Consider the following 27,202-nt stretch of genomic DNA (forward strand, 5'->3'; position numbering starts at 1 on the left):
CCAATGCAAGGGGTAACTTTCACAACAGAGGTGGTGGAAGGTCCTTCTCCCGGGGCAGAGGATCACGCGGAGGTCGAGGAGGCAAATCGGCAGCCATTTATTGAGAACCCTCAGGTAGGGGGAAGGCTCTATTCCTTCCGAGGTCGTTGGAAGTTCAGTGATTGGGCCTTCAGCATAATTTCCAGAGGTCTGGGGTGGAGTTGGATAGAAGGGCTCCCTCCACCGACCAGTTTCCATCAACTCCCAACACAGGAGCTAGCCTTATTTGTAAAAGATCTGTTGCAGAATAACGCAATCAAAGAGGTAAATCACTTAAAATTTCAAGGTCGCTTGTTCAGTGTGCCAAAGAAAGACTCAGACACGCGAAGGGTAATCCTAGACCTGTCCCGTCTGAATTCTTACATTCAATGCGACAAGTTCCGCATGATAACCGTTTCTCAGGTGCGGACCTTACTTCCCCATGGGGCCGTCACCACCTCTATAGATCTTACAGATGCCTACTATCACGTTCCGATAGCAAGGCATTTCCATACGTTCCTAGGCTTCAAACTAGGCAACCAGGCCTATACATTCAAAGTAATGCCATTCGGGCTCAACATAGCACCCAGAATTTTCACCAAATTGGCAGAAACAGTAATCCAAGAGTTACGAACCCAAGGAATTCAGATAGTTGCATACCTAGACGACTGGCTTATCTGGTCAAACAACGTCGAGAACTGCCTCACAGCAACAAACAAAGTAATTCAATTCCTTCAACACTTGGGGTTCCAGATCAACTTCGAGAAATCTCGACTGGTCCCGGAGACCAAGATTCAATGGCTGGGACTTCAATGGGATCTACGCTCCCACACGCTATGTCTCCCCAAAGCCAAGAGAACGGAAATAGCAAAGAATACGAAACGTTTTCTCAAGGACAAATTGACGTCCAGGAGGAACCAAGAGAGAATCTTGGGCTCCTTACAGTTCGCCTCAGTGACAGATATCCTACTGAAGGCCAGACTGAAGGACATAAATCGAGTATGGCGCTCCAGAGCGAACGAGAAATATCGGGACAAAAGAGCTCGACTTCCACCAGTTCTGAGGAAGAGACTTCAGCCATGGACGAAGGTCAAAAACCTGGCAAAGTCAGTTGCCTTACAATACCCGTCCCCAAGACTCGTCATTCACACAGACGCCTCCTTAACAGGCTGGGGGGATACTCCCAGTACAAGAAAGTTCAAGGACTATGGTCGACGATATTCCAACATATTCATATCAATATCTTAGAGGTCATGGCACCCTAAGACAACTATCCCCAGCCAAGAAACAGCACATAAGACTGGTTCTAGACAGCGAAATCATAGTTCGCTGCATAAACAGAGGGGGTTCCAAGTCAGGCAACATCAACCACGTGATGTTAGCGATATTTTCCTTAGCAGCATCAAATCAGTGGCATCTGTCAGCAGTCCATCTAGCGGGAGTGTGGAATGTAGTGGCGGACGCACTTTCGAGGACAACTCCGCTAGAGTCGGAGTGGTCACTGGACCTAAAGTCATTCCGTTGGATCTTGTCTCAAGTCCCGGGTCTTCAAGTAGACCTTTTCGCAACAGAGTCCAACCACAAGTTAAAGTGTTACGTGGCCCCCAACCTGGACCCTCAGGCTTATGCCACAGACGCAATGTCTTTAGACTGGAACACTTGGGGGAAGATTTACTTGTTCCCACCTATAAATCTGCTGATGAAGGTGTTGGACAAACTCAGGACTTTCAAAGGCCATGTTGCTCTAGTAGCCCCCAACTGGCCCAAGAGCAATTGGTTTCCCCTGTTGGTGGAATTGGGTCTTCACCCTCGTCAGATACCCAACCCAATTCTGACACAAATAGTACAAACTCACAATGTGTTCGCTTCCTCAAACATTCAGAGTGCCCTAACTTTATGGACTTCATGAAATTTGCAGCCCAAAAAGGTGCAGATATCGATCCTCAGAATACCCTATTTTTGGAATCTGATAAAAGGGAATCCACCCTTCGACAATATGATTCAGCGGTGAGGAAGCTTGCAAAATTTTTAAAGGACTCCAAGGTGGAGTTAATGACTATGAATCTGACAGTAACCTTCTTCAGAACTCTATTGGAATCAGGTCTAGCAGCCAATACCATTACTACAATTAAATCTGCCTTGAAAAAGATTTTCCATATTGGTTTTAACATAAACCTGACAGATTCATATTTCTCATCAATCCCAAGAGCTTGCGCCAGATTGAAACCATCAACTCGCCCTAGCTCAGTTTCCTGGTTTTTGAATGATGTTCTTAAGTTGGCCTCTGACACTCTCAACAAATCTTGTGATTACATACCCTTGCTAAGGGAAACCTTATTCCTCATGAGCTTAGCTACTGGCGCCAGGATATCAGAACTTGCAGCCTTGACTAGAGATCCAGGCCATATTGAATTTCTCCCGTCAGGGGAAGTCCTTCTCTCCCCTGACAAAGTTTTCTTAGCCAAAAATGAGGACCCCAAGAACAGATGGTCCTCCTGTAAGATTGTTCCACTCCCTCAGGACCCATCATTATGTCCAGTAATCACTCTGAAAGCCTACTTAAATACAACTTCCATTAAGTCCTCAGGGCCCTTATTCATTAGAGAAAACGGAGGTACCATCACCCTGAAAGGGATCAGGCAACAAATTTTATATTTCATTAAATAGGCTAACCCTGATTCATTCCCTCATTTCCATGATATACGAGCTGTAGCTACCTCAGTTAATTACTTCCACCACATGAACTTCGCTGAACTTACTAAATATACTGGCTGGAAGTCTCCATCAGTATTCAAACGCCACTATCTAAAACCTCTGGAAGCCCTAAAATTTGCTACAGTGGCAGCAGGGAATGTGATTCCTCCTGATCATAATGAGTCTTAATCAACTATGTCTTGCTATCCTCCTTCCTCTTACCTGCCTTACTTATTGTCCCTTCCTTAGTTTTGGTTTTGTCTTACCTGAGCTACACCCTTATGGTGTAACCTTTTATCATGTCAGTTAATTACCTTATTCCACGAATTGATTTTTGTTGTTTTACACTCAAGATTGTAATTAACATTTAATATTGCCACTGCTAATGTCCCTGGCTGTCCCTGTCATCCCTCCATTGGGAATATTTTGCAGATTTACTTTTTGCCAATCTTTACTTAATGTTAAGGAAGTGTTTACTTATTGTTCCACGTATATCCTCTTCTTGATTAAACCGTATATGTTGTTATTTTGAATTTAATTTGCTTTCACCTCAGGCATTGTTCCAAGTTTTGGGACCTTTTCTCTTGTACAATTTCACTGGGCGGCACAGGAGGAGCCCAGAAAAGGGATTTTAACGAAGGAAAAATCTATTTCTGGGCGAGAGACCTGTGCTGCCCAGTGAACCCTCCCTTGACTTCCCTCCCAGCATGGGCCCCAAACCTTGAGTGCTATAAAGAGTGACGTCACTGGTGTGGGTTGGGTTGATGGTAGTAGTGTTGAACGGCACCTCGCTGTGGCGGGGGTTTTGAAGAGGAGATATCTAAATGCTGCGAGGCCTCTGGTTGTGAATTATCATGCCCCAGTATATTATACCGACACCTTATATAGGTGAGCGAGCTGGGTTCAACCTGGCATTCCTATGCAATTTTTCTCTGGTAATATATAGCAGTTATATACCTTAGAAATGGTGCTAAAGGCGCATTTCACTGGGCAGCACAGGTCTCTCGCCCAGCAATAGATTTTTCCTTCATCAAAATCCCTTAACTATCCACAATTACTTACTCTCCAGGACTGTAAAGTTAAAAAAAATACACTAACAGCAAAACAATGTAGACTGATAAAGGCAATGTTTTTTCTTTTTTAAATTTAAAGACTCGCAACAAAGAAAACTTCTAATGTTTTGTGAATTAATGTATAACCAATGAAAAAATCTATGATACTTTTGACAGTGTCAGTGCTACAAAATATAGAGTATATATCAATAGATAATTTATAGAATACCTGTAGTTACAGGAGACAATTGTAGATCACTAAAGGCAAAATTAACATTCAACATAAGTAAAATTATGTACTGTTCTGTATTCCATAACTTACAAATATAAAAGTATACAAAATCAACAAAATCAAAATCAATTCTTATTAATAAAAAAATTCATTACTTACTAAATCTAAGTCACCCACAGAACCGGGAGGTGGTATGCCGCCTAGTGGAGTCGGTGATTTTTTCTGATAAAGATAAGTTAAAAAATTAATAAACTGGAACGATCACATAATTAAGATTCACAAAATCTTTCATAACAATCAATTTTGGAAAACACCATCAGAAAATATTAGGAATGATATTTTTTCATATGGGTGGATGGTAATGTTGTTTATATTATTGAATATTACAAGTCTGATATTAACTAATATTTCATGGTGTTAAGATATGAATTATGTTAGCTCCCTCTATTCTAACCGCAACCCTATTTTCTGAATGTTATATCAAAAGAGAGAGAGAGAGAGAGAGAGAGAGAGAGAGAGAGAGAGAGAGAGAGAGAGAGAGAGAGAGAGAGAGAGAGAGAGATGGACACAGCATGACCTAATCCCTTTTTCTTTCCAGTAATATCAACAGTCTACACATTCTTATTTATTGCCTTCATCTTATAAGCAGGAGGAGGAATCTTGACCAGTCTCAAAAGAAGAGCGAAGATCATTCAACAAACTTGAAGCCAAGCACACTAGGGGTGGTATGCTAACTCTCATGCCCAATATGCTACCTCATTTCCAAATATTCCATTTCCTCACTCCCTTGTGGCTCCTAGAGTGGGAACAGTTTGTGCCACTCCAAAGGTACAGTAAATTGTGCTCCCCTGTTCTGAAGCCTCCAAGTATGTAGAACTTTCTGTCCTAAATTTCTTCAATAACACTCAATGGTTGAAATGCTTTGTGGTTGTTTATACCAGAGGAGGATGGCTTAGCAACTGGGCTTTATTATGGAAGGAACACACTAAGGGGTCAGTAATGAATAGGCAATGCTTGGAATCCACAGTGTAGGAAGAGGACTGGCTTCTTGCGTAGGCAAAATAGCCTACAGGAAACTAGATGGATACTCATAAAAACTAAATGAGAATTATATCAAGAAATATCAAGATGCTTCTTTGACCAAACCAACATGACTGCAGTACCTTATGAACAATTAACCTTGGAAATCTAACTACATAGTCTAATGGAGTTCATCATGAATAATCAAATTGGATTTTTACAGCAAATCAAAGCTTAGAATATGAAATCTCCTATAAGTGATATCAAATCCTAAGATTCCTGGTCCCAGTCACTGTGAGAAGGTAAAGAGAGATGTTGCTTATGTCTTTAATGCAAAAGATATGGATTATAGGTAGATTCCTTTTCAGTCTCTCACATTCTCTGGACATTATACACACCTTGCTATTGGTTTGGCCATTGAAAGGTCAGAACAGCTCTAGTGAAAATTATTCCTTTCACAAATATAACTTTGTTTTCATTTGTTATTCCTTCCAATGATCAGCATTATTCATAAAGTACCCTACTCAATAGGTTACAGGCATTTCTACTATTTTTTTTCCTAGTACCTTGGTGTTCATCATTATTAACTAGTCTTGTTTTAAGTTTCATCATTTAAGAAAAAGTACTTTGATTCCACCTATGAGTCTAAAAATTCCATAACTATCCCCATTTACTTACTCTCCAGGACTATAAAGTTAAAAAAAATACACTAACAGCAAAACAGTGTAGACTGATAAAGGCAATGTTTTTTTTCTTTTAATTTAAAGACTAGCAACAAAGAAAACTTTTAATGTTTTGTGAATTCATGTGTAACCAATGAAAACATTTATGGTACTTTTGACAGTGTCAATGCTACAAAATATAGAGTAAATATCGATAGATTATTCATAGAATACCTGTAGTTACAGGAGACAATTGTAGATCACTAAAGGCAAAATAAACTTTCAACATAAGTAAAACTATGTACTGTTCTGTATTCCATAACTTACAAACATAAAAGTATGCTAAATCACCAAAATCAGAATCAATTTCTATAAATATAGAATAAATAACACTTACGGACATAGAACTTTGTTTTATCAGTAAAGACGCTCCCTGAAAAAGATAAGTTAAAAGATTAATATAATAGAAATATCACAAAAGATTCACAAAATCTTTCAAAATCATCAATTTTGGAAGACACCATCAGAAAATATTAAGAATTATATTTTTTCATATGGGTGGATGGTAATTTTGTTTATATTATTGAATATTACAAGTCTGATATTAACTAACATTTCATGATGTTAATATTTGAATTATGTTAGCTCCCTCTTTTCTAACCGCAACCCTATTATCTGAATGTTATATCAAAAGAGAGAGAGAGAGAGAGAGAGAGAGAGAGAGAGAGAGAGAGAGAGAGAGAGAGAGAGAGAGAGAGAGAGAGAGAGAGAGAGAGAGTGTGTGTGTGTATTCATATAATAACTAATAATAGCTATAAACAAAAAGTATGCAAACTATGATATTATAAAACAAATTGGTGCTGATGTAAGTTGCATCAGGAATTTATATTGAATGAATTAAAAAATTATTTGTTATTCAAGAGAGAGAGAGAGAGAGAGAGAGAGAGAGAGAGAGAGAGAGAGAGAGAGAGAGAGAGAGAGAGAGAGAGAGAGAGAGAGAGAGAGAGAGAGATGATACATTGACACAGCATGGTTAAAGTGCTTTGTGGTTGTTTATACCAGAGGAGGATGTCTTGACAATTGGGCTTTGTTATAAGAGGAACGCACCAAGGAATCAGTAATGAATGGTTGGAATCTGCAGTGTTATGGGGAAAAGGACTAGCTTGTGTAGGCACAGTAGCCTACAGGAAAGTAGATGGATATTCATAAAAACTAAATGAGAATGATATTGAGAAATATCAGGATGCATCTTATACCAAACTGACATGACCGCAATACCTTATAAACAAATAAGCTTGGATATTTTACAATATCAAATAATCAAGTGGGTTTATTATGAATAATGAAATTGGCCTTTACAACAAATCAAAGCTTAGAATATGAAATCTCTAATAAGTGAGATCAAATCCAAGAATATTCCTGGTCCCAGACACTGTAAGAAGGTAAGGAGAGAAGTTACTGATATCTTTGATACAGAAGATTTGAATTATAGGTAGATTTCTTTCCATTCTCCCACATCCTCTGGACACTATAGACACCTTGCTACTAGAGCTGGGGGCGTCGATCATTTGGGGGCACTGCGTTAACGTCAATTCTCAATTCGTTGCGTCGGCATCAATCCGTCTTTTTTTTTTTTTTTTTTTTTTTCTTGAAATATTTTGTCCTTTTTTTTGCGCCATTGCACCATGGCTGGCAGATATGGTAATCTTAAATAATTGATGTAATTTACGTAAAACATTATACATTATGTAAATAAATATATATATATATATATATATATATATATATATATATATATATATATATATATATATATATACAGTGGAACCTCAACATACGATTGTCCTGACATACGAATTTTCCAACATACGAAGTAAAATTTGACCAAATTTCTGTCTCGACACCCGAAGTAATGCTCCAACATCCGATGTAGATCTTGTTTACGCCGGTAGATGGCAGCACGTAAGAGGGACGCCATTGAGCGTCGAGTGCTCTGTTCTCTGTTCTTGTGTGTATCATGTGGTTGTCCTCTGTTTGGTCTGTTATTAACAGTGCTTATTTTCTTCCTTTTCTCACATTTCCTTTTTGATTTCACCTATAATCATGGTGCCTAAGAAGCTATGTTTCAGTACATGTAGTGGTGAGAAAAGGAAGAAGGCAATTCTTTCATTAGAATTGAAGCAAGAAATTATAGAAAAACATGAGAGCAGTGTGCATGTGAGTGATATGGCTAAACAATATGGCCGGAATAGGCCTATGATCTTGACGATCATCAAGCAGAAGACAGCCATTAAAGCAGATAAACCATCGAAGGGGATCACCATTATTACAAGACTATACCCTGGAAGAGATAGAATGCCTATTGTTGATAGGGATAAAGGACAAAGAGATTGTTGGCAACGATCATTTGTGAGAAGGGCCAGCATGATGAACTGAAAGAAAGAAAATAGTGAAGCAAAGAAAACCAAGATAGCATTAACAAGCTCTTTTAAAAAAGTCTTCTCTCTTTTTCTGTTTCTCTCTAAACAGCATTAACATGTTCTTTGAATAAAATCTTTCTCTCTCTCTCTCTCTCTCTCTCTCTCTCTCTCTCTCTCTCTCTCTCTCTCTCTCGTTCTTTTTCGCTATTAGTGGTAGAGACGTCTATTATTTTTTCCGAGAGAGAGAGAGAGAGAGAGAGAGAGATTAAACAGAAATGTGTTTAGAGTACATATGATTTTTAACAGCGTCAACGAGTTGAAAAACAATTAAATGTAACTAAGAAAGTAATAACAGCTAATCTGAAATCCTTTATTAACTAAAACAAATATTGATACAAACACACTCGTGTGCATATGCACACACACACACACAGGTGCAAGAATTGCTACGCATTAAGAGACAGACGGTCGGGGAGGAGGTAGAGATGGTGACTGCGATAACGTACCGTAACTCGTCACTGAAACTGATGAAAACTAAAAATCAAAAGAAAAAAAATGTAAAAAATATGAAATATAGAAATAAAAAAAAAATAAGCTAAGTTAGATTAAAGTTTCCGTAGTGTAAGTTACGGTACGTTATTGCAGTCACCATCTCTACCTCCTCGCCGATCGTGTCTCCTCCTGCGTGTGTGTGTGTGTGTTTGCGCATACGCACACGAGTGTGTTTGTATCAATATTTGTTTTAGTTAATAAAGGAATTCAGATTCGCTCATATTGTGTTTTTAGTTACATTTAATTGTCTATCAACTCGTTGATGCCGTTAAAAAATCCTATGTACACAACACATTTTTGTTTTAATCTCTCTCTCTCTCGCTCTCTCTCTCTCTCTCTCAGAAAAAATTAATAGATGTCTCTAACACTAACAGTGAAGAAGAAAAACATAGAGAGAGAGAGAGAGAGAGAGAGAGAGAGAGAGAGAGAGAGAGATAGAGAGAGAGAGTATTTATTTAAAGAACATGTTAGCACCATGTCTACCTTCTCGCTGATCGTCCGTCTCCTCCTAGCGTAGCAAATCCTACACCTGCGTTGGCCTGTCTCTAAGGTAAACTGACAATAAAACACATTTTTTATTTATTATTTCTTTATAATTATCTTTTTTACATGCTTCTTTCATATTATGCAGTTATATTATTGTCATGTGTAATTATATGTAGTAATTTATTAAGGAGTTAAAATAGGTTTTTGGGGTGTGGAACGAATTATACAAATTACAGTGTATTCTCATGGGAATATTTGCTCCAACATACGATCGTTTTAACATACGAAGCATTTTCTGGAACGAATTAAGATCGTATGTAGAGGTATCACTGTATGTGTGTATAATATCTATATATATATATATATGCAGTGATACCTCTACATACAATTTTAATTTGTTTCCAGAAACTGCTTCGTATGTTAAAACGATCGTATGTTGGAGCAAATATTCCCATAAGAATACATGGTAATTTATTTAATTCGTTCCTCAGCCTAAAAACCCATAATAAATCCTTAATAAATGGCTACACATATTTACACATTACATTAATACAATACCTGTATAATAGATACATATTACAAACCAAAAAAGAATAATAATAATGAAATAATAAATAAAAAACGGGTTTTAATGTAACACTTTACCTTAGCGACAGGCCAGCGCAGGTGTAGGGACTGCTACGCAAAAGGAGACGGAAGATCAGCGAGGATGTAGGGACGGTGACTTTGTACGATAACATATACGACAACTTACACTAACTTACACTACTACGTGAACTTTAACTTAACTCAGCTTATTTTTTTTTTCATTTTTATAATTTTATATTTTTTTTTACATTTTTTCTTTTCTTATTTTTAATTTTCATCACTTTCAATCGATTCGGTCTTCCTCTTCTTTGCTTCACGTTCTTTCTTTTCATCATGATCACTTGACCGTTTTAAAGATTTTTTAAAGAAACTATCGAGTGAAAGTTGCTTGGTACGGCTTTTGAGGATTTTTCTAAAATGCGTTAAGCAAACATCATCAAACTGCGCAACAACACGGCAAACCTGAAGTTTGGTCGAATTTTACTTCGTATGTTGAAAAATTCGTATGTTAGGACAATCGTATGTAGAGGTTCCACTGTGTGTGTGTATATATATATATATATATATATATATATATATATATATATATATATATATATATATATATATATATATATATATACAGTGGAACCTCTACATACGAATTTAATCCGTTCCAGAACCAACTTCGGATGTAGAAATTGTTCGGATGTAGAAACAAATTTTCCCATAAGAATACATTGAAATAGGATTAATCCGTGGTTGAGCCCAAAAACCTATGATAACTTCTTAATAAACTACTACACATAATTTTCCCATGAGAATAATGAACACTAAATTAGATAATAGACATGTAAATAAGAAGAATAGACATGTAAATAAGAAGAATTAGCAAAAAATTATAAATAAGAAACAGGTTTTTAGCGTCACTTTACCTTAGAAACTCCAGCGCAGGTGTTGATAGTCTTCGCTACGCAGAGGAGAGAGGAGGACGGACGGACGGCGAGGAGGTAGAGAGGTTAACTACGATAAACGTAACACTACCGTAACTTATCCTAACTTACACTAAGTGAACTTTAACATAACTTAGCTTATTTTTTTTTTATTTTTATATTTTATATTTTTTTTTTTACATTTTCTTTTTTTCTTTTTGATGATTACGTAATTTTAATCACTATCACTTACATTTAAAATTGACTGAATTTCTTTTGCTTCACTCTTTTCCGTTTTCTGTGTTTCACTTTCTTCCGCTTCACTCTTTGCCGTTTTCTTCGATTCACTTACATCCTCTTCATCGCGAGTTCGCTTCGCAGTTTTTTTAAAAGAAAGCATCGATAGATAATTGCTTGGTACGGCTTTTCAGAATGTTTCGAAAGTGAGTTAGGCAAACATCATCGAATTGAGAAACTACACGACAAACCTGCAATTTCTTTGGATGGTATTTGTCGATGAAGTCGACCACGTCTTGATATTTTCCTAACACCTCTTTTATTTGCCCTGAACCTAACACATGTTCTACCTCCTCGCTCTCTTCCTCGTCATCACTCATGTGCTCCGACATAGCATGGAGTTCCTTGAGCTCATCCGTCGTCAGTTCGTCGTGATGTTCGGCGACGAGTTCCGTAACGTCATCTGCGTTGACCTCCAGACCCATGGACTTGCCAAGGGAGACGATTTCCTCTACGGCTTCCGCTGCACCAACCACAGGATCAGGTTCGGGGTCAAAACCCTCGAAATCTCGGGGAGCAACAGCATCAGGCCAAAGCTTCTTCCAAGTGGAATTCAGGGTCCGTCGAGTTAATCCCACCCAAGCCTGATCTATGATCTTCAAGCAGTGCACGATGTTTAAGTGGCCCCTCCAAAATTCACGCAAAGTTAAGTTGGTGCTTTGCGTGACATTAAAGCACTGCTTAAATAAGTGCTTGGTGTACAGCTTCTTAAAATTAGAGATGACTAGCTGGTCCATGGGCTGGAGGATAGAGGTGGTATTCGGTGGAAGATACAGCACCTTTATGAACTTGAATTCATCGAAGATATCATCTTCAAGTCCGGGGGGGTGAGCGGGTGTATTGTCAAGGCATAGCAGGCACTTTAAAGGCAATTTCTGTTCATGAAGATACTTCTTCACAGAAGGGCCGAAAACTTGGTTTACCCCATTGCACAAAGAATTGCCTAGTGACCCAGGCCTTCGAGTTGGATCGCCAGAAAACATGAAGCTGATCCTTATCGACGTTGTGTGCTTTAAAGGCCCTAGGGTTCTCTGAATGGTAAACCAGTAAGGGCTTGACTTTAAAGTCCCCGCTAGCGTTGGCACATAGGGCAAGAGTCAACCGATCCTTCATTGGCTTATGCCCAGGCAATTTCTTCTCTTCGGCAGTGATGTAGGTTCGACTCGGCATCTTCTTCCAAAACAGCCCGGTTTCATCACAATTAAACACCTGCTGCTTTACGTAGCCTTCTTCCTGCACTAGCTGCAGCCTTTGTGTCCGCACTAGCAGCCTCTCCGTGGCGAACAACTGAAAGAAACCGGACCGTTTCTTAAATTTCTCGAACCAGCCACGAGATGCCTTGAAATCATCTGAGGAAGGCTCGGTTGAACTCTCCCCAGCATCACCCCCCAGAGCTCTCCTCCTTCAAGTCCGTAAAGATGGCGTGCGCCTTCTCGCATATAACGGTCTCGGTGATGGTGTCGCCAACGATCTCTCTATCCTTAATCCACACTAGTAGAAGTCGTTCCATCTCTTCTATGATAGGGGTACGGCGTTTGGAAATTATAGTGATCCCCTTAGAAGGTTTCACTGCTTCAATAGCTTCCTTCTGTTTAAGGATTGTCGAGATCGTCGACATATTACGGCCATACTGTTTAGCAAGTTCACTCACGCGGATGCCACGCTCATGTTTTTCAATAATTTCCTGCTTGATTTCTATAGAAAGCATTTCCTTCTTCCTTTTCTCACCACTACCACTACCACTGGCAAAACTAAGCCTTTTAGGACCCATACTTTACGTAAATTACCGTTAAAGGATGCACGTAAAAAATCACGATTAAAACAGAGTTAATAGCAGAACGCACAGAGCACAACCGCAAGAAGCCGACGAGAACAGAGGACTGACCCAAGCCGCGCTAATTGAGCGTCACTCCGAGGTCGATGTGCTGCCTTCTACCGGGGGAAATAAAAAACACTTCAGGCGCTATGAGCACCGACTACGCGTACGAGTATTGTTTACTTCGGGTGTAGAGTCGGAACGTGTTCCAATTGTACTTCGCGTGTCGAAAAATTCGGATACAACCATACAACCGGTACGACGAAAATTGCTTACTTAGTGTGTCGAAATAAAATTCGGGTGTAGTAAAAAATTTGCTCGAATTTTACTTCGGATGTTGGAAAATTCGGATGAAGATACGTTCGTGTGTAGAGGTTCCACTGTATATATATATATATATATATATATATATATATATGAATTTATATCTATATTTATATATATATATATATATATATATATATATATATATATATATATATATATATATATATGAATTTATATCTATATATATATATATTATATATATTTATATATATATATATATATATATATATATATATATATATATATATATATATATGTATATATATATATATATATATATATATATATATATATATATATGTATATATATATATATATATATATATATATATATATATATATATCTTTATATATATATATTTATATATATATATATATATGTATATATATATATATATATATATATATATATATATATATATATATATATATATATATATATATATATATATACAGTATATATATATATATATATATATATATATATATATATATATATATATGTATATATATATATATATATATATATATATATATATATATATATATATATATATATATATATATTTATATATATACATATATATATATATATACATATATATATATATATATATATATATATATATATATATATATATGTATATATTTATTTTTAATATAACTTTTAAGGATATCGGATAATATCAGGGGACGTATTCCTTGATAGGACACATGACAATCTTCACCCCGAATAGATTTTACGCTTTGAGGGGGAAGGGTGGCGAAAATGAAGGGGAGCCATTATCAAGGTTACCCGTTGGATCCCCTCCCAGTACTACTACGGCGTATTATTCCTTTTAACATAGCCATTTAGGCATGGTGCTCTCCCTCGTTTCTCTCGGTGTTGTTACTGTTTTCAAGGAATATTATCATGCAATCTCCAGCATCTTCATCCTCAGGAAAATTGAGTATTTAATCTTTCCTGTGTATAATTTTATAGCTCCCTTCTCAAAGTTAAATTAACATAATTTAGCTGTGTTAAGTGGAGCACTGCCATCTCCAGAGGAGGCCATCTTGAGACCGCTGTCGCACGACATGAATGCAATTATTTAGTTAGTAGTGCGACGTTCCCAGTATTTAGCTATAAAGAAATTTCTAGCTAGTTAGGCAAAATTATACTAGTGAAGATTGCATATACAAATAATATTTCCTCTTCCAATTATAACTTTTCTTTCGTATACGATAGGGCCTCGGTGGTATCACTCGTATCCATGGTCTCCTCTAGTATCGTTTCTATTAATTCGGTCGGGGATATATATATATATCCCCTAGAATTATTGGTATAATTCGATACGCTTCTCTTTTAGAGAAAAGAGGATAAACCCTTCTTCCCCCCTGAGTGCCGCCATCCCCGCCCACAACCCTATTTTCTGTCATCGCCAACGAGTAGTTAACTCCGGCTTGACACTGATAGTTTTACTGTCGATCTTCTTTGCCGAGTATCCGGGCTTTGAAGTATGACAGTAACTCAGGGTGTATTGTCTTATAGCCAACAATATCATCGACAGATAAATCTTTATTCCTCTGCCGGCTATGACGTTGTCGGCAAAGGAAGCTAGGCTTCCCTAGTCTACAACCGAAAGTGGACGGCATAATTGCCACCTCCTTTCTCCCTTGTGGACTAGAAGACATGTCTTATATCCGGCAATATCACCGGCAGGGGAATTATTATTCCCCTGCCGCCATGACGGCGCCGGTATAGGAAGCTAGGCTTCCTTGATTTACAGCCGAAAGTAGACGACATTCTTGCCGCCATCTTTCTCCTCTGTAAAATATAAGACCCTTTCCCTCCCCCTTCTGTCCTTTAGTGCCGGCCTAGCCGTCACAAAAGTCCTTTGGCAGGTATTCAACAATCATCCCCGCTTGCCGGGCTGACTGGGTTACCAGCCGGGTTCCTACAAATGGCGGTTAGTTTACCGCCTCGACCATCTCCCTAACGGAAGCCAAGCTTCAGGAAAGGTTGAGCCGGCCCTGACGGCTGCCGGTGAGAAACCAATTATACTGTTGAGAATTCTTCAGTCCTCTCTTGGACTGCCATCCATAAACCTTGTAACCGACAGTACAGCTGGCAACAGAATTTGTGGATGGATGGAAGCTAGAATCAATGTATTCCTCCCTTTCCATTAGATTTCCCATTCCGGGAGGAAGGCTGTAGAAGGCAGTAGCCACCTACACTCCTAATTATTCTACTAAACTATAATAATACGGAGTACTCCTTCCCATCCTTTCTCTCTCCCTATCAGTTAGTGCCTCCAGGCACCAGCCTTACCCTGGTAGTATACCGGTAAAACTATAGTATATGACAATACAGTAGCTAGTATTCCTGCAGTATAACAATACAGCAGTTAGAAATCTACAGTATACAATGATACAGTAGTATAAATCTTTCCAACATACTCTGTGTATCCTTTCACAGTCTATAGCTGAGACCGAATAAAATGTTTAGGTGAAGTATTCCTTCAACATCCTGATGAATCCTAGATCATCGGGATACTGATTATTACCGTGCAGTATTAATATTCTACAAGTGGAGGAGTTAGTGTAAATATTCACTGACTCCGGCTCTACATACGAGAGTTATTCCACTCTGTATTTTCCCTGATGTTGTTAATAGTTTAAAAATGACATATCTGTTTTGACATTGTTACTGTGTTTAGAATGATTCATTGTTAATTTGTTCTCATCATTTATTTATTTCCTCACTTCCTTTCCTCACTGGGCTATTTTTCCATATTGGAGCCCTTGGGCTTATAGCCTCTTGCTTTTCCAACTAGGGTTGTAGCTTGGCTAGTAGTAGTAGTAATAATAATAATAATAATAATAATTATAATAATAATAATAATAATAACATAGAAGTGGGAAAAGACATAGACAAAGAAGAAGAAGAAATGGTTATTCAGTGCAGGAGCCTAGAACCCTTTCGTAGAAGGAGTTCCCATGCCCAACCTACATAAAGAAGCCTCAAACATTAAAGGAGTAAGGCTTTTATGTTAACCTGTAGTAGAATTCACCTACAGTAAGTAGAGAACTCATCTTAGTTATGTAAGACAGTCTCAGATAAAAAAAAGAGCAGAAAGGCATGGGCCCTACAGGTACAGGCGTTGCCGGTACTTAGGAACGGCATTGCCGCCAACATCTTATGTGCCCTAAGGCACTAGAGCCGATATCCATACCCATAGACTAGTAAGAACCCTGCTGCCAGTAACGACAATGCCGTCAGTGGCAAAAGTGCCCAAGGGCGGCGGAGATAACGGTCAAGGGTTTCCGTAGAAAGCACCTTGCCAAAAGAGAGGCAGTGTTGCCAGTGGCGGCACAGCGGTAAGCAGCGACATATCGCCAGAACGGGTACTATAAAACAGATTTTGACGTAGGAAAAATCTATATTTGGGTGTCGAAAGGAGGCCATAACCGTTATTCAGACGTTGCCATAGGCATGTGCGCCAGATATACCAGTGTTGCCGGAAGCACCAGCATCGCTAGGGGGTAAAAACATCGTCGCCAACCTCATATGTGACTTAAGGCGGTGGTACAGTGAACCCCTCCTACAGACAAGTACTAGCCCTGCCGCCAATAACGGCAACACCATTACGGGCACAGGTGCCTAGGGCGGCGGAGACAAACGGCAATGGTTCCTGCAGAAAAAAACCATGCCTTAGCTGAAGGCAGCGCCGTCAGGGGAGGCAGTGCTGCAAGCAGCAACGCATCGCCAGTACAGGTACAATAGGATAGTGTGCCAAAAGGTGGCGGCAAAGCCGCAGACAATGGTACTGTCATCACTCTGATAGCTCACCCCTCAGGGAGAGACACAATGACAGCCATGGAAGGTCAGATCCCAGAGGGAACCAACTCCCAAGATCAAAAAAGCAAAAAACACAGCAGCATAATAATAAAATCCATGCAATGTCCGTCCCGGAAAGACTGGGATAAAAAGAGAGGTGACAACAGGGAGAAGCTATACCCATGCATCAAAATAAACGCCATGCCGTCAGAGACGGCGGCCGCCGTCCGATCGAGAAATCTTAGAAGCTAAGAAATACAGCATTTCATGGAAGTCGGCGCACTGACATGATAAAATCACCCTTCGCAAAGGGGAGTTCCAAAAGACTGCGCAGACCTAGCACGTGAGATCACGAGCGAATGCAGAATGGCTAAGCCTAATAGGTCAATGCCACAGGTAAATCGAAAAAATCCCAGAGGCTATGAAGGAACGGCAGAACAGGTAAGTCGGAACACCGACAAGGAGAGATCACCCTTCGCAATGGGGAACTCCAAAAAACTGCAGTCCAACCATGGGAGATCAAGAATGTATGTAGCATGGAAAGTCTGCACACACACGAGGAGCTCACCCTTCCTGAAGGGGAACTCATAAAGACTGCACAGTCCTAGCATGGGAGATCGTAAACGAATGCAGCATGGCGGACTAACGGATTCGCCAACGACGGCTAGGCAAAGCCTAATAGGCCGAAAAAACCAGAGAATCAAAGGTAGCAGACATAATAGGCTCAGTAAACTAGTATAACCGAGGAAAAAACCCTTTAAGGGTAAAAAAAAAAAAAAAACGCTGCCCAAGAGACCATTAAGAACGGCCTCATCACTATTGCCGAACCCGTCTCTTGACAAAACCACCACTCTCTAAGCTAGGCTAGCCGGGACAAACACGCATAAAACTAAAACTTAAACTACCATAAAACGTAGTAAAAGCAAACACTAAACAGAGTCCAAGGCATCGCAGTGCCAAAACAAATCTAGCTAACGTAACACTAGTGCAATAATACTAAGTGAACATAAAATAAAAAGAGCAGAAATGCACACAAAATGATGCCCAAACGCTAGCTGGACTCTGAGCAGCCCGCTCCCTCATCACCATAAAAAGTCAAATGACCACTCCCCAATGGGATCAAAAGCAGTTACAGCTAAATCAAACTGTGAAAGAGAAGGTTACTCAACTTTAACCACTCAAGGGAGGCCATCATGCGAGGAAAAAACTTCAAAAAGTTGAAAAAAGGAACTCTTGACAAAGAAACGAACGTGTAGGTAAGCTGTAAAAATTGGAATAAGTTTATCAGGGATGAGTAGTACTATGAACGGAGAGGATATGTAACGGCTCCTCACCTATCCTCCACCTTAGATCCCTAGACTGGGTTAAAGTCTGTTTGGGGTGCAGATATCTATGGTTACCTACGGATACGTCCCTGATTATACACGATATCTTAGGATAGTCATTCCGGGGGTTAGAACCCTGTGATACCTGACGGTAATTCTCTTGTAATATCACTCAGAGAAATATTATACAGTAGGAAGCTGCCTAAAGGACCTTCCATCAGGAAGACATGGCTCGAGCCCAAAAATTTCACTAACAGCAAAACAATGTAGACTGATGAAAGCAATGACTTTTCTTAAATTTAAAGACTCACAACAAAATAAATATCTGAAGTTTTGTGAATTAATGTGTATCCAATGAAAAAATTTATGGTAATTTTGACTGTGTCAATGCTACAAAATAAAGAGTAAATATCTATATATTATTTATAGAATACCTGTAGTTACAGGAGATAAATGTAGATCACCAAAGGCAAAATTAACATGCAACATAAGTAGGATTATGTACTGTACTGTTCTGTATTCCATGACTTACAAATATAAACGTATATAAAAACACCCAAATCAGAATCAATTCTTATTAATATAAAATACATTACACAAACCCTGAAGGACATGGATGTCATACACATGGGAGTCAGGGAAAGGTCCATCATTGGACTTCCTGCTGCCGACTGAAAAAGATAAGTTAAAAAATTAATATACTAGTAATACCACATAATTAAGATTCACAAAATCTTTTGAGAGAGAGAGAGAGAGAGAGAGAGAGAGAGAGTGAGAGAGAGAGAGAGAGAGAGAGAGAGAGAGAGAGAGAGAGAGAGAGAGAGAGAGATACGATACATTGACACAGCATGAACTACCTTTTTCTTTCCAGTAATATCAGCAGTCCACAATTTCTTATTTGTTACCTTCACCTTATAAACAGGAAATTAAGAGGAATTCTGACAAAATATTTCGTATACATATTTTCCATTGCCATATGAAGCTCTGAATTTTTTCAGGATTTAGTGTTTTTCCTCCTATACTCCAATATATTGGCCTACCAACAGATCCCTTAAGATAAACTCTTTTGATTCATCCTACGAGTCTAAAAATTCCATAACTATCCCATTCATTTCCTCCCCAAGACTGTAAAGTTACGTAAATGACACTAACAGCAAAACAATGTAGACTGATGAAGGCAATGATTTTTCTTAAATTTAAAGACTCACAACAAAGGAAATATCTGAAGTTTTGTGGATTAATTTGTAACCAATAAAAAAAAAGGATAATTTTGACTGTGTCAATGCTACAAAATATTGTGTGTAAATATCTATAGATTATTTATAGAATACCTGTAGTTACAGGAGACAAATGTAGATCACTAAAGGCAAAATAAACTTGCAACATAAGTAAAATTATGATATTGTATAACAAATTAGAGCTGATGTAATTTGTATTAGTAATTTATATTGAATGAGTTAAAATATTATTTGTTGAGAGAGAGAGAGAGAGAGAGAGAGAGAGAGAGAGAGAGAGAGAGAGAGAGAGAGAGAGAGAGAGAGAGAGAGAGAGAGAGAGATGGACACAGCATGACCTAATCCCATTTTCTTTCCAGTAATATCAACAGTCTACACATTCTTATTTACTGCCTTCATCTTATAAGCAGGAGGAGGAATCTTGACCGGTCTCAAAAGAAGAGCGAAGATCATTCAACAAACTTGAAGCTATGCACACTAGGGGTGGTATGCTAACTCTTATGCCCAATATGCTACCTCATTTCCAAATGAATGAATGATTTAAAGTTTTCAGGCATCCTGACATCTAAGGTCATTGACGCCGGTAACATTTAATTTATGTATACAAAAGTAAAAAATGAAATAAAATAAAAAATTAAAGAGTATTCAATTAAAATCATAAAAATTGAATGTCATAAAAGTTAAATATTTTTCAGAAGACCTGCTTCTGAAAGAAATCTAAAAATACCACTTGCATGGTAGGACACATCATTTCCAAGAATCTTGGCAAGGATGAACCTGCCACCCTCACCTCGAGCCTCAAACAAATATCTATTCCGCAAGATGTTATAATTGGGGCATTCGGTCAACAAATGCCTTACTAAACAGTTGTCACAATACGGTTGGTGTTGGCCCTTCAGCAGAAACTCATGTGTCAACCGAGTGTGACCAATACGGAGACGACAAAGAGACGTCTCCCATTTTCGGGGCATCATATTATACCTCCAAGGAGATATGTCATTTGTTACTTCCCTCATTTTATTGCCCTCTTGACTATCCCATTGCTGTTGCCATTTATTGCAAACCAATTTCTTGATGTCAGGTAAGAAATCATTACAGGGAATGGGATACCTTCTTGGCAGCAACTCGGATGCAGCCTCCTTAGCCAGTGAATCTGCCTTCTCATTCCCGGACACACCTACATGTGCTGGAACCCAACAAAATTGAACTGTTATACCTCTCCGTCCAATAAGGAAAAGCCATTCTAAAATCTTTAAAACTAGAGGGTTATTAGAATTAAAAACTTCCATAGCTTGAAGGACACTCCTTGCATCACTAAAAATAGTAAAATTACCCTCCTTTTCCAACGCTATTTTCTCAATAGCAGTTAATATGCCATACAGTTCGGCAGTAAATATGGAAGCGGTCAGAGGAAGTGCACCTCTACAATTAAAACCATTACTATGTACTCCAAATCCAACGCCAGCATCAGATTTGGAGCCATCAGTATAGATAAAAGTTGATCCTCTATGTTCTTTAACATGTTCATTAAAAAGAGACCTGGCTTCTATGTCTGACATATTCTTCTTATCTCCAATAAAATATTTACAAAAAGATATCTCTGGTAACTTCCATGGAGGCGTTGATGATACCTTGAATGGAAGTACCTTATTTCTAATTATATCCAGACTATTTAATAATCGTTTCACCCGAAAGCCATAAGGTTGAGGAGATTTTGGGTGCAACTCAAAGTATGATGCTTGTCTTACAAGGCTTGCAGTCTGAAAGGCTAGAGAGTTAGGGAGTCTTTGCAATCTAAACCAATACCGAAGAATGGAAGACATTCGGTAAAGGTCTAGAGGTAACTCTCCAGCATCAACAAGGAGACTTGGGATAGGCGAGGTTTTAAAAACTCCAGTAGACAATCTAATACCTGCATGATGTATCGAGTCTAATATTTTTAACCGGCTTGGGGTGGCTGAAGAATATACCTCACAACCATTACTAATTTTGGAAAAAATCAAGGCCTTGTATAATTTTAAAATAGTATTGCTGTCTGGCCCCCATGATGTATGGGACAATACTTTTAAGATATTCAGAGCTTCAACACATTTAGCTTTTAGCGCTTTTAGGTGAGAAACCCATGTAAGTCTACAGTCAAATATCAAACCTAAAAATTTGGTTTCCGATACACATGGTATCCGTTGACCTTTAATGTATATATCCGGGTCTGGATGTACTCCCCGGATACGACAAAAATGGACAATGGTAGTTTTACTTGTCGAGAACTTAAATCCATTCATGTCAGCCCACTGGATAATTTTATCAATAGAGAGTTGGATTTTTCTCTCAACCATTGCCATTCTAGTGCCAGCAAATGATATTGAGAGATCATCCACAAATAATGTTGAGAGAACATCCTGGGGAATTGCTGAGGATATCCCATCAATTGCTAGTGCAAAAAGGGTTACACTCAGCACACTACCCTGAGGAACTCCTTCTTCCTGGCACTTACTCTCTGATAGAGCTTCCCCAACTCTCACTTGAAAAACTCTACGTGAAAGAAATGCCTGAATAAATAGTGGCAGCTCTCCTCTCAATCCCAATTCATGAATGGTTTTAAGTATACCATATCTCCATGTGGTATCATATGCCTTTTCAAGGTCAAAAAATACTGTAACATGGTGCTGTTTGGAAGCAAAGGCTTCACAAATAGAAGACTCAAGTCGTATCAACACATCAGTTGTTGAGTGCATTTTTCTGAATCCACATTGAATTGGTGATAAAATACCTTTCTTTTCAAGGTACCATATCAGCCTTGCATTGACCATCTTCTCCATGTTTTTACATAAACAAGATGTCAATGCAATAGGACGATAGTTTGCTGCTAAAAACTTGTCTTTACCGGGTTTTAAAAAGGCTAAAATAATGGCTAGTTCCCAAACACTTGGGTAACTATGATCATGCCATATTCTATTAATAATGTTTAAAATAAATAGCTTTGTATTAAAATGTACATGTTTAATCATTGCATATGGAATTCCATCGGGTCCAGGGGCTGTATCATTGCAATGAGCAAGTGCGGAATCAAATTCTCTTTCAGTGAAAGGAGAATTATACGACTCTTCCCTTCTTGTTGCAAAATTTAAAATTTTCTTTTCTTCAGTGCTCCTATACTGGTGACCAGGGGCTCCTTCACACTTGTTGGATACATTTGAAAAATGATTAGCCAGGGCATTGCTAACATCATTTGCTTCAGTTACATACTGACCATTCACCTTCAACACTGGTGGTGGGTTGGGGGTGAATTTGCCAGCTATCTTTTTTACTTTCCTCCACACAGCAGATGGTGGTGTTCTACTGTTAATGGAGGAAACAAAAGACATCCATGACTGGCGCCTTGCTTCTTTCATGGCACGACGGAACTGTGCTCTACATTTCTTGTACATAATTAAATTCTCATCAGTTCGGAGTCTACGCAATCGTGTTAGAGATCTTCTTGTGGCTCTGTGGAGGGCAGTTAGTTCTGAAGACCACCACGGGACTGGTCGTCGTTTGAATAACCCTGTTGTTTTGGGAATTGATTTGACACCTGCTGTATAGAGAGTTCCATTCAGTAAGTCTATGGCATCATCGATATTTTCAACCTGTTCAGCATCCCCCTCAATTTCGCTTAGCTCACGAAACTTTTCCCAGTCCGCCTTGTCAAGATTCCATCGTGGCGATCTCTGTAAAGGTGGACCATTGTTGGTGTTTATAATGATTGGTGCATGATCACTAGTATGCCAATCATCTAATGTCCTCCAATCAAAATCAAGAAGACAGTTAGAGCTTGCAATTGAAAGGTCAATGCATGACAAGGTACCTGTCTGAACATGGAAGTGTGTGGGCTCTCCTGTATTAAGGAGTCCCACATCCTCATTCTCCACAATTGATGAGATAATATTGCCCCTTGTGTTTGCTAGGATATCACCCCATAAAGGATGTCTACCATTCATATCTCCCAGTAAGGGAAATGGTTGAGGGAGTTGTTGAATGACCTCTGCTAAGTCATCATATAAAATAATATCATTTGGAGGTAAGTACAGAGAGCAAATTGTATATTTTCTCCCTATATCAATTTGTACAACAACTGCCTGCAGGGTTGTATGTATAGACATAGGTATTTGGGGAACATCTCGACGAATGTACATGAGACTTCCGCCATGGCTCCCTGCTTGTTGATTATATGGTGTTCTATAGCTAACATACTCTCGAGGACTAGGAGTGTTAGAATCAAGCATACTTTCCTGTAGACATACAATTATGGGGGAATGCTCATGAATTAGGAGCTTAAGTTCTTCATATTTGGCCCTCAAACCCTGACAGTTCCATTGCAAAATGGAGGAGAAAACTATGGATTATTTCTGGAAGACATCTTGGATGAGGTCTTCCCATTAGCAGTTTTTAATCTAACATTATTGCCTGTAGGTTTCTTCAGAGGTGGTCTTGTTATAATGGGTTTTAGGTTTGTGTTTTTCTTTGTATCCTTTTGTTCTATTTGTTGAGGTGGATGGTGGACCTCAACTTGAATTTCTGATTTATTCAGTTTATCTTCTGGTCCATTAGAAACATCAACAGACAAAACATCAAATTTATTTGATGTCATAACCCTGACGTTTCTAATGGAGGGTGGAGAGAGAGATGGAGGTCTCTCTCTTTTCCTATTTATCAGTGGTGAGGATTTACCAGGTTTTTGCACCTTCCCTACCATAGGTGCACCTGGTAACTTTGTTTCGGGTGGAACTTCCATCAAATCAGGCAAGGACATGGCCTAAGAAAGGTTAGTACTATTGTTGGTAATGGGGGATGAAGTTTGTATAGAAGTGGGCAGTGTTGCAGTTTTAATACACAGTGGTAAAGCCTTGGAAGGCAATATGCTTACCTTGTCACGTAAAACTCTACTATCATTAGATGATGTATTTCCTTTTTGGGAATTACTGGCAGCACTATGTGAGTTCGATGTCTCCTGTGGTATATTTTCTCTTGATTTCAGTGCATTTGCATAGCTGTTTGGTTTTTTCAGTAGTCTTTTGGCATGTCCTACACTTATGTGTTCTACACTGGATTTGTTGAGGGCTGCTTCTGCAAACTTATAAATCTCACAGCTCCTGTCAGTGGATTGATGGTTTGAATTGCAATTCAAACAGCTGGGCTCAAGTGTACACTCTCCATGATAGGGACTGGCACAGATGCTACACATTTTTTCATTTTTACAAACTTTAGAAGGATGTCCAAATTTGAAACATTTGAAGCATTGTAAGGGCTTTTGTTTAAAAGGTCGAACTTTTATTCTTTCATTTTCAATATCGATGTGGAAAGGCACATCAGCATCCTGGAAAGTAAGGATAATCATTGACGTCCCAGGAATCTTATGGACTTTCCACACTGTTAATGGGCACATGGCTAGTATTTCCTCTTCTGTAAATTCGTAAAGATCTTTATTGAAGACTACTCCCCTTCCGTAACTAAAGTTTAGGTGGGGTTTGACATCTAACATATCCTCATCACTGTTTGTCATAAGGTTAGACAGTATTACTGATTGCGTGAATGATTTAGCATGGATTAGGAAGCTATTTTTCCCAAAGCGAGATATATCACCTGGTGCAATGGTTCCTACCTTTTTCTGAATTAGTTTGCTAATTTTAAAATAATTCCCATTACTCCCTTTAGGCTCGGCAACAAGCCACATTGGTGGTTTTGGCTTTCTTTGGGGGAGCATAGTTAAATCGATATCTTTCTCAAACCAGTCAGCAGGTCTATATACATCCAAACTGTTTGGTATCTTATCACATAGGGCACCCATGACATTTAGGTTATTAATTTTGATATCATTGATGTTACATATTGCATTGAATGCTTCTTCATGATTATCATAAGTTATCCATGAATGCCATTTTTCATTTTCAAGTTTCATTCTAATTTCTTTTATCACTCCATAGCATCTAAATGCTTTATATATCATATCATAATCAGTATTTATTGGAATTTGGGTAACATGAAGGATTCTTAGTTTCCCTTTGTTACCCGACTTAATTGGTTTTGAAACATTAGTAGAGGGGTCCTTTTTTGTTCCTAAGTCGTCAACAGAATTTTCCTTAATTGAATTAGAAGAGGTCGTCAACAGTGCCGGGGGAGAGTCAGCGTATCCAGGGGATGGGGGTTCATTGCTTAAAGAATCCATTAGATGAGAGAGAGAGAAAAGGGTTACTTAGATGTACCTGCTCGAGAATGTTAGGCCATCACACGCCAGAAAGGAAATTTGCACTTTCCACTATCGGCACAATGAGAGTATACTTCCCAGATAGTCCACTCCATACCCTACCCGAAGGATAGCATCAAAATAGATATAGAGGCACAGGTGTAAGCTGAACCCGCCTGTTAGGACTGAGACCAAGAAATTATGGAATCATCCTCCCCATATCTGTAATGACGGGCTTCCGGCCAAAAGCCGAGAGTCCTACCCCAAGCATTGGATCCCCCTGGATTCCGAAGACCCAACACTTGAGAATAGTTCCGCCAAAAAGGTCCAAACCATCTTCGGGATGGCTGAAATCATCCAATACTCTCACATATAGCTTTGAATGCAAACACCTCCCAACCGTGACACCTCCTCCCACTCATCAAAGCAGGCAGCAATATAGGATGTATGAACATCCACGCCGGGGCTACAATGGATGAGAAACATCCAAGCCATAGGAAAGAAAAAAAAAATAATAATAATATATATATGTACATAATATATACACATATATAATGAGGGAAATTTTTCTCATTGAGTTTGGAAAGCAAGACGAAAGAAAGTTTATGAAATTAGGATAAGGTCGAAGTAATATTGAGAAAAAGAAAAAGGAGAAAGAGAGAAATTTAGATTCAAACTGGGGGAGTAATTTCCCCAAGTTCGAGAGCCCTCTTGCCCGTCACCAAGTTTCAGCACGGGAGTGAAATGCTGTGCTGAAGCTCAATGACTTCATCAAGGCATTCTCTCATTAAGAGGAACCTCATTTCCAAATATTCCATTTTCTCACTCCCTTGTGGCTCCTAGAGTGGAAACAGTTAGTGCCACTCCAAAGGTACAATAAATTGTGCTCTCCTGTTCTGAAGCTTCCAAGTGTGTAGAACTTTCTGTCCTAGATTTCTTCAATAACACCCTTAATGGTTGAAGTGCTTTGGGGTTGTTTATACCAGAGGAGGATGGCTTGGCAACTGGGCTTTTGTTATGGGAGGAACGCACCAAGGAATCAGTAATGAATGGTTGGAATCTGCAGTGTTATGGGAAAAATGACTGGCTTGTGTAGGCACAGTAGCTTATGGGAAAGTAGATGGATATTCATAAAAACTAAATGAAAATGATATTGAGAAATACCAGGATGCATCTTATACCAAACTGACATAACCACAATACCTTATAAACGAATAACCTTGGATATTTTACAATATTAGATAATCAAATGGGGTTATTATGAATAGTGAAATTACCCTTATACAACAAATCAAAGCTTAGAATATGAAATCTCTAATAAGTGAGATCAAATCCGAGAATATTCCTGGTCCCAGACACTGTAAGAAGGTAAGGAGAAAAGTTGCTGATATCTTTAATACAAAAGATTTGAATTATAGGTAGATTCCTTTCCAGTCTCCCATATCCTCTGGACACTATAGACACCTTGCTACTAAAGCTGGGGGCGTCAATCATTTGGGGGCATTGCGTTAACGTCAATTCGCCAAT

General features: G+C 38.7%; 1 protein-coding gene across 2 annotated transcripts in view; it reads right to left on the minus strand.

Moving 5' to 3' along the window:
- The window catches only part of LOC137651218 (von Willebrand factor A domain-containing protein 5A-like), a 339,908-nt gene that overhangs the window by 122,124 nt on the left and 190,582 nt on the right, over positions 1 to 27,202 (minus strand). Inside the window, exon 14 of one of the 2 annotated variants that reach the window (XM_068384406.1) lies at positions 18,703 to 18,891. The exons of the other annotated variant lie outside the window; for it this stretch is intronic. Within the exon in view, the coding sequence (XP_068240507.1) occupies positions 18,718 to 18,891 (174 nt within the window). The 3' untranslated portion in view covers positions 18,703 to 18,717. Of the gene's footprint in view, positions 1 to 18,702; positions 18,892 to 27,202 lie in introns of those variants that run through there. 2 annotated transcript variants of the gene reach the window in all.

The sequence above is a fragment of the Palaemon carinicauda genome, chromosome 12, assembly GCF_036898095.1.
Source record: "Palaemon carinicauda isolate YSFRI2023 chromosome 12, ASM3689809v2, whole genome shotgun sequence".
In the NCBI taxonomy this organism is placed as follows: Eukaryota; Metazoa; Arthropoda; class Malacostraca; order Decapoda; family Palaemonidae; genus Palaemon; species Palaemon carinicauda.